Raw genomic sequence first — 8,607 nt, forward strand, 5'->3', positions numbered from 1 at the left:
AGTCACACTGTGTACAACTGAACACAATATATTTACAAGGTGAGACACACTTTGTACAATTGTACACACCATTTTAAAAAAAATCTACACCACATATGTTTGAAGCATTTGATCAAAATAGTGTTCCATGTTTTCTACAGGTCTTACACTAACCCCCTGACTAGAATTTAGCCTGTCCGCAATGATATTTCATATAAAATCAAAAAGGGAAAGTACCTGTCTTCTGGCAACGTGCTGTAGTGGGTGATGCCCTCTTAGATTATGAAAAGTGACATTCAGTTAGGCGATAGCATATGAATACACAATTGTGCACATGGTGTTTGATTGCAGTAATAGGCTTCCCCTGGTATACAGGGAGCAATAGAAGTCCATGTGTACAATTGTACACAGTATGTACGAAGGGGATAATAATTGTTACTCTTTTGCGGACGGCTAAATAGCGAATATGTGACCGTACACCACGAATGAGCCGTAAATTTCGCAACTTCAATTTTGTTTTATTTCGTGTTAAGAAAATATATATCATAAGCTTTAAAATACATTTGACTTCAAACGATGTCCAGAAGATGTCCAGGGTTATGGGGTTATGGTTTGTTGAACTTTGCTACTTCAACAATTAATGGTATACCTTTTCGGTTCTACACGTGTCTCTTTTCCCACCTTGTTGGCGGTCATTTCAAATCATCCCCAAGTCAACGAGGTTCAGGAATGTCCTCTCATTGTTAATTGTTGGCTATACATACCTAGAAAAAATACAATACTTCGTAACCCATCACTTGAACAGGATTTAGCCAAAGCAAACAAAGACTAGAGATAATTAAGAATTCTATAGACATAATTATGTAGAAGCTTATTATCCTCTTCAGCAATAATATTATTGATTGGTTTAAACGGTGTTTGACTAGCGTAGGCGTAATGAATATTTAAGTGAAGTCCTTAATTTTTGACATTTTTTGCCCAAAATAGAAAGTTTCAAAACTAATTCGCTTAATCATGTTGACCTACTTACAAAGATATCATAAAGTTTCAGAACTACATCATACGGAACGTGCCAAGTGAAACAGGTTTTACACGGGAAAATCAACCAATGTATAATTGCATTTCTAACAAATAGGCTATGGCCTATAAAGCTAATAATGGTCATACGGCTGCAACGATTCATTTATCTTACTTAAAACTGAACACTCTGTTTATCCTTACAGGATGAGTATACAGAAACATTGAGTGGTAACATCCAGGCAGGTCTCAAGGTTCTTGTTCATGATCAGGCAGATCCACCACTTATGGACTCACTTGGTTCAGCTGTACCACCGGGATATTATGCATTCATGGCGATAAGGAAAGAAATGGTATGTATAATTGTGTATATGAGACTGGACTACTTGAAACTAAACTAATCTAAACTAGTACTTAAAGCTACTGAACTAAAATGTAAATGTTTAAATTTTGTCATTTTGCAAATTGGAATTCAGTTATTCTTCGGCTCAGACAGTCTTTGGCTATAACACAGAAAGATCTCTCCAGACTACAGAAATTGCAGAACAAATGTTGATATATCGCAAGCCCAAGTCTGATCATGTGAGCCCACTCTTAAAGAGGAAGTCCCATCAGAGCAGTTCTTCTGAATTTGACAGGTGCTAATTTGACAGGTGCTAATTGATGTTTTAATGCTATTGTCAAATTCAGAGATAATATTGTCACTGATTAATTTGATAACCAGGCCGGTTTGGTTCACCCCAGAAGAACTGCTCCGGCGGGGCTTCCTCTTTAAGAGATCTTCATTGGCTAGCAGTTCATAAGAGAATCAAGTTCAAGACACTCACGCCTGTGTACAAGTCCTTGGGCTCTTCCCTCAGTACATTTCCAACTGTCTCACGGCCAAGAGCTCCATACATGCTATGAGTGCTAGGTCCAGTGAGAGTGTTAACCATTCCTCGCACCAGGAAATGTCCTGGGGATAGAGCCTTTTCAGTGACTGCTCCAAAGTTATGGAATGACTTACCATCTACAATGCAGAATGCCATCAGCCTGGACTAATTTAAGTCATTGATCAAAACTCACTTTCCTTAATTTTTGCTACAACTGCTTTCTGTATTTGCATTTTGCGTTTTCTTTTCAAGGCGCATAATTGGAATTGATTCCTCCTGTATTATTTTAATATTTTAGTTCATGAACTTAGAGCCTCCATGGGGCAAATGTAACCGAAGTAAAACACTTGAATACTACGACAAATACACACTAAGCGGATGTTTTATCGAATGCAGGCTGACACTTATATTCGAGAAATGTGAATGTAGGCCTATTAGGTAAGTGGATTTATTTTCTTTGAACAGCAACTTTTATGTATAAATCGTGGGGTCATCCTTTGTAGCCATATAATTCAATGACAAAAATAATTCGAAGATCACTCCACCTGGAGCTGGGGCTGATGGCAACCTGCATTACCAAGACAGTTTTAATTGTATTACATAATTTATATATATGTATATATTATATAATACTTTATGGCACGTGTTTGGGACCTGAATTCAAGCTCTGGTATGTATTAGAAAAACAAATGAGAAATAGACCATCACCTGAAACAATTGGCGTCTTGTTGAGATATGGTGTGCAGTCGCAATAGTCGCTTGGAAGGCGAGACCCCGAAAAGTCAAGCTTTCTGAGCGACTAACATTTAAGCCTGGAAACTGGTCCAGTCCCTGGTTTTATAATCACAAGAACCACAAGTATTGTTATAATTGATATTGAACATATTGAACCAATGTCATGAGTCTATCATGCAGATCTCATCCATAATTTGTATTATTCCCTTATATAATAGATATCCAGGTATTGCCGAAGTGTGTACCCCATATCAAACAGCAACCTGTGTTAAAGATGTGCTTAGTAAGTATTCTTCCGACCGATATACCAACTGTGGTTTAAGACAGTCAGAATTTCAAAAGGATACGCCCACCCATCACATAGCGTGATAAAATAGCGTGATCACATTGATATTGGGTGCCTTGATGGGAGCCAAGGACCAGGGCATTGACTTAAAAAATTGATTCTTAAAGGAGTGTTTCGTGATCCTAGCAACCTCTTTTTATGACATTTTTCAGTACATATCCACGAAAAATGCCTATTCCTAAAATTTCAGTTGATTCCGATTTTGCGTTTGCGAGTATATGCATGATTATGTGTATTACACTGTTCCATAGACAATGTTGTAATTTCGTTCTGGTGCACCAGAACGAAATTCAAATTTCACGATATCTTTGCAAAACGAATTAATCTGCAAGAAATATTTTGTACTTAAACATTATGTAGCCAGAGGTTTCCAGTGATATAAAAATCTCAACTTTTTTTGAGAAAAATGGGGGATCAGGCTGTGGATCACGAAGTGCCCCTTTAAGAAGGATCTCCTTTATTATGTTGTGAAGTTGTATCAAACTAGTCCAAAGAATTCACACTTATGTGCAGATTTTTCGATAAGTAGCAGTCTTTTTCGTTGCTAATCTTTATGCGATGACCACTGCACATAATGTTGTTAATGTAATGAAAAAGATTGGAATAAGTGAGAATTACATCTGCATCCTGTAGGACATAATTATAAAGATGCCACCGCCAGAATACATTATGGTGTTGCCAAAGAGATGAGAATAGCGAGAGGAGTGATACAGGAAGGCCGTGAAGTACATTTTCACCTAAGATTTTCACAGCCGAACTGGAAGATATTTTCGAAAAGTCCGGCTGGAGGGAAAATGAATCAACAGCGGCGGGGAAATGAGTGAGGGGTGGGTTGAGTGTGTGAGTGAGTATAATGAGCGAGGGATTGGAATAGTGAGACTGAGGGATATTTTTGTTTTATAGGTAATCATTATATTAGTGCTTAAGCATACTCATGCCATGTTCTCTTCCGATGTGTTTATCATTGGATTCAAAAATTAGTACAAAATTACTCATGCTTGTGGGTTTGTGAGTTTGCATGATTCATTTGAAGGTAACGGCAAACACTTGAAGAAATATTTTGACAGCGGTTTTAATTTCAATATTGTTGTTTAATCAATTCTGGTTGTTTTGTCTTTCTTTCTTTTTTGTATTTTCCTTCACGGAAAATGACAATAATACTTCTCACAAACATGGTCATTTAAGGCGAGTTTAAATCCGGTTCTTTAGGGATATGCGAATGTCCAGTTGCATGCAATCACACAGAGTATGTAACATCGATATCATACGGAGCTGTACCCAGCCAAAGCGTAGCCGATGAAGCATATCAGCATTTCAATGAAACTCTTGAATATCAACGGTAAGTTTGCAAGACCTTCCACAAAAACACCTCAATGTTGTCAGAACTACATTAACATCATATTCATCCGGAAACTCATGAAAGTCGATCTTAACATTAATAGCAAAATGAAGTTTCTGGCCCCTCACTTCGGGGTGATTTCAAATACTTTTGATACCCTCTTGTACAACATATTAATCAGTAATAATGCCATTATATTGCCATCTGAATGTTTTTGTTGGATAACTCAATAACGATAGGTCGTAGATAGCACAAACTATACATTTTCTTAATCCTCGTCACCAGGCGAGTAATTTGATATGTCTTTTTAACAAGATCGAAGCATTTTCAGTTGTTTACCCCTGTGTGTGATCTTTCGTGACCTCTACCGAAAAACGTACCCTACAATTGGAGTCCACTACCCCCTAGCAGTAATCTAGAGGGTCTATACGAACACTCCATGGTATCAAAGATAGTTTGAACAAATAACATTTCAAAATAAAGGAAAGGGAAAAAATTGCTCGAAGACTATGGTTATACCAGTACATTGTGACAGGTTTGTTAGTGATGTGCTATGTCAAGCAATGTATCAAGTTGGGGAGGGTTTATTTAACAGTCATTTCCTCCCTTTGGCTAAGGGCAGGTTTTATAACTTTTATGCGTGATTGCCCTCATACAGGGGCTGTACAATAATTATGCGTAGGGTGAATTAAAAAAAAATAAAACCACTCTCCCCCCCCCCCTTTTGACTCGCCAAACAAAACAGTACCCCTTTACACGTGAGTGGGGGAATTTTGGCAGAGAAAAAATAACTTTCAAGCATTTCTTTTTTTTGGGGGGGGGGACATCTAATTTTTTGGGTTACCTGTCAGTGTAACGCAATCAAGTAATATGTTTTTTTATCATTTTCTCTTTCAGAATGAATTTTGTTGTAATAGATATTTTCTACGAAGCGCTCAATTTCCAGTCTTTTAAAGAGAATAAAGCAATGACGGTTTCAACCTTGATAAGTATGCATTAGCTATTATCCAATGTTCTCGATAAAATACAAAGTAGCTATAAATCGTATATTTTAAATGGTTAACCCACACAATTCACACGTATTGAACACGACCTATATTTTGCGATGTTACTCATAGCAATATTACATGAAAACAATTTCCAGAACCAATGTTCTATTCATTTTAATCACATTAAACTCCCATGCCATTAGCACTTGAGCTGCATTTACTCGTGTTGTTAATCTCGCTCATTTGATCATTTCTCTCCATTGTTGACAGGTAATATTGGAGGAAACGTGGGATTATTTTTGGGAGGCAGTATTCTTACATTCGCAGAAATAATAGATTACGTATTGCTCAAGTGTTGTGGTCTTTGTAGTGCCGAAAAGAAACGGGTATCAAAGGAAGATGTCAAATCAACTACAGGAGAAAACACGCAACAACAGGGTCTGGATAATCCAATGCAACTTTATTAAGAACATTCCAAATAAAGGCCACAGTATCTAAATTATTGTTACCTATCGGTTTTCATTGATTATGTTGAAGACTGCCACAACAAAATACAACCTTACTGGTATAGAATACAGCCATTTTGGAAGCAGGCTTTCATTTTCAAATTTATAGGTACCAATCATTTTGATACATCCTGCTATGTCTTTAAAAGCGAATTTCTCGACGAGTGGCTTAGCAGTTGGCCTGTCTAACTTCAAGACTTAAGAGGTCGTAAGACCAGGCTTAACTGAAAACGCTTTTCCCGAAGCACGGCTACAATAGTTTCGAGGCTTCGTTAGCCTGTGGGCCAGGCTTGTAGGATTAGCCCAGCCTTCGGTTAAATTTGTATTTCTCGATATCAGTCTTATATAGCCGCAATCTACGAAAGCCTGTTAGGCCAGGCTTACAGCGGCTTTTTGTGGCATTGCCTCAGAGCAGGTCTTAGATCGTAAGCCTTGGTCTATTTCAATTTAGAATTTGTTTAAATTGTAATGCGAACTTTTTTTTCATATTTTGTTTGAAGTGTGTAACAATTTTTGCTTTACTTTTTAGGGGAATCACATTTTTCTTCCCTGTAGGCTAACAGTTTTACTATTTTTGGGATGCAAAGATAAAATAATGAGTAAAAAGCATAGAAGAATCATTCATACAAGCAGGACTCATAATAAAGTCAAATGGAAAAAAATACATAAAAGACACAAAAACAGAAAAAATAGGCTTGCATCAAGTTATACGGTATAAGCCCAAGCACAAGACCGCGGGTCTGGGCTAGTCTTCGCGCTGGTAACATTGCGATAATGAAAAGGCAACCTTGTTAGTACGGTAAACCGTGAAGGACAACAGCTTATATGCACATCTATATACCTCCAACTGCCTATACAATTAAAGTCGCTGGTAGAAAGGGATACAGTTGTCAAGCGTTAAGCCTGTATGGCCACTAAGACTAGGTTGAATTTGCGTTTAAGGGTATACGACGTATTGTTGGTCGAAGCAGCCAAAAAGTAATTTTCATTATTTAAATCAATATATTATTGAAAAATAACACTTTGATGTTTTTCAAAAGTTCATTCTACAAATTATATACTTTGAAAAAGTGCTTGATTTATTGTTGTTAATGAGTTATATACCTTTTACAAAAGTGTTGTTGTTTCAGCCCTCTTTACAACATAACTTAAGAACCACAGGAGCTACACAAGTATATCTGTGATCTTTGAATTCTTCTACACGTTCGCTATGAAATGATCACTGCCGTTTTTGCAATAGCTCACTACCATTTGCAAGACGTTGTGAACTACCAAATCGCAACAGTTTAAAATAGTTGCTAACCTTAAGTAATCCTGCTTGAGGTACGACTCAGGCTTCGAGAGCGGGGTAGGCTTAGTAGCCTCGAGGCCACCTTAAGACTACTTAAGGCTTACTAAGACTGCTGTCGAGAAACTCCCCCATAGAGAATTTGTTGGTGCATAAATATTTTTGACTAGTAAGAGTGGGTGCAATAAAATAATAGCAAATAAACCTTCACTGAAAGCCAAACTGGAGTCAGGGTGACTCTAAAAGCAGAGTCCAGCCACTCTGCGACTCTATGTCTAAAATGACTCCATATTGGGAGTCATCTGACTCCCCTGAAGAGTCATACATTTCTTGACTCCGCGGAAGAGTCACCATTGATGACTCTACACAGGAGTCATTTGACTGCCAATATGGAGTCATTTTAGACATAGTGGCCGGACTCTGCTTCTAGAGTAACCCAGACTCCATCTATAGAGTCACCCTGACTCCATTACAGGGTCCCTCCGACAGTTCGGAAATAGCACAAAATAATGATATAGATGTACATCAAGATGTGTAATTCTATTTTCTAAATTGTATAAATTTTATTGTTACACCCTGTACATAAGCCTGTTTTGTTTTTGAGCTTCCCAAATGGCTTTATTAGGGTAGGCCTAGCAAAAAGTTTGTATTTTACACTATTTTCGGCCATTATCATGATAAAAAACAGGGCTTTATTACGACAATGTGCGTGCGGAAAATTGTTGGTATTTTACACTATTTTGGCCCAATGGGGGGTGAATTTTGGTGGAAAAGGCCTCCTTGCCCTTTTTCTTTTCCTTTGCCCTCATTTTCATTTTTTTAGCCCCCACCCGCTGGCTACCCTACTGCATTCAGATGTCTATTAACAACACTTTGTATATTTTTTTCCTATCCCCCTGTTGAACCGAACTTTGCGGACAAGCGCCATCACAAAATAATGCTGAAAACTCTGCTTTTAATATATACATTCGTATCAAATATTCAACAACGCTCTTACTACGCAATTTTATACTTATTTTCAAAGGATGAAAATTTAGTTGTAATATGGTTGTGGTGTTGTAGTATGTATGTGTTGAACAAGTACATCAGGATCGGTATAATTAAGGTTCTTTGTATCTGATCCAGAAATTGCACTTACTTGTGTATGTTTTACCAACCACAGCACTGTTGGTGAGTAGTGACTGCTAGCTGGCAACCGATGCTATAATGAAAGCCCGGAGGTGTCACTCCCATTGTGGCCTGTACACCATCCGCGATAATGAAAACGCGTAAAAGGGTAGTTTTTCGTGGGTAGGCACGATACGCGCGTAACGTGTTTAGGGTGTCAAAAACATGAAATATTGGAAAAAAAGGGTAGCAAAATTGCAATTGCTAATACGCGGAAATGAAATTTAGGGTATGAAATTTGATGCAAGGAAGAAAATCCATGTTTAGGGTATCGTTTTAGCCAAGGGTTAAATCCTTGTTTAGGGTCCTTTTCAAAAGTTGATTATCGCGGAGTGGTGTACAGGCCACAATGGGAGTGACCCCCCCCCC

General features: G+C 37.8%; 1 protein-coding gene across 1 annotated transcript in view; it reads left to right on the plus strand.

Moving 5' to 3' along the window:
* Positions 1-5,870, plus strand: part of LOC140160375 (acid-sensing ion channel 1C-like) — a 31,543-nt gene extending 25,673 nt beyond the window's left edge. Inside the window, exons 4-9 of the mRNA XM_072183618.1 lie at positions 1,203-1,349; positions 2,167-2,306; positions 2,822-2,886; positions 4,135-4,288; positions 5,186-5,277; positions 5,548-5,870. Of these exons, the coding sequence (XP_072039719.1) occupies positions 1,203-1,349; positions 2,167-2,306; positions 2,822-2,886; positions 4,135-4,288; positions 5,186-5,277; positions 5,548-5,744 (795 nt within the window). The 3' untranslated portion in view covers positions 5,745-5,870. The remainder of the gene's footprint in view (positions 1-1,202; positions 1,350-2,166; positions 2,307-2,821; positions 2,887-4,134; positions 4,289-5,185; positions 5,278-5,547) is intronic.
* Positions 5,871-8,607: the final 2,737 nt, after the last annotated feature.

The sequence above is a fragment of the Amphiura filiformis genome, chromosome 9, assembly GCF_039555335.1.
Source record: "Amphiura filiformis chromosome 9, Afil_fr2py, whole genome shotgun sequence".
Classification (NCBI taxonomy): domain Eukaryota; kingdom Metazoa; phylum Echinodermata; class Ophiuroidea; order Amphilepidida; family Amphiuridae; genus Amphiura; species Amphiura filiformis.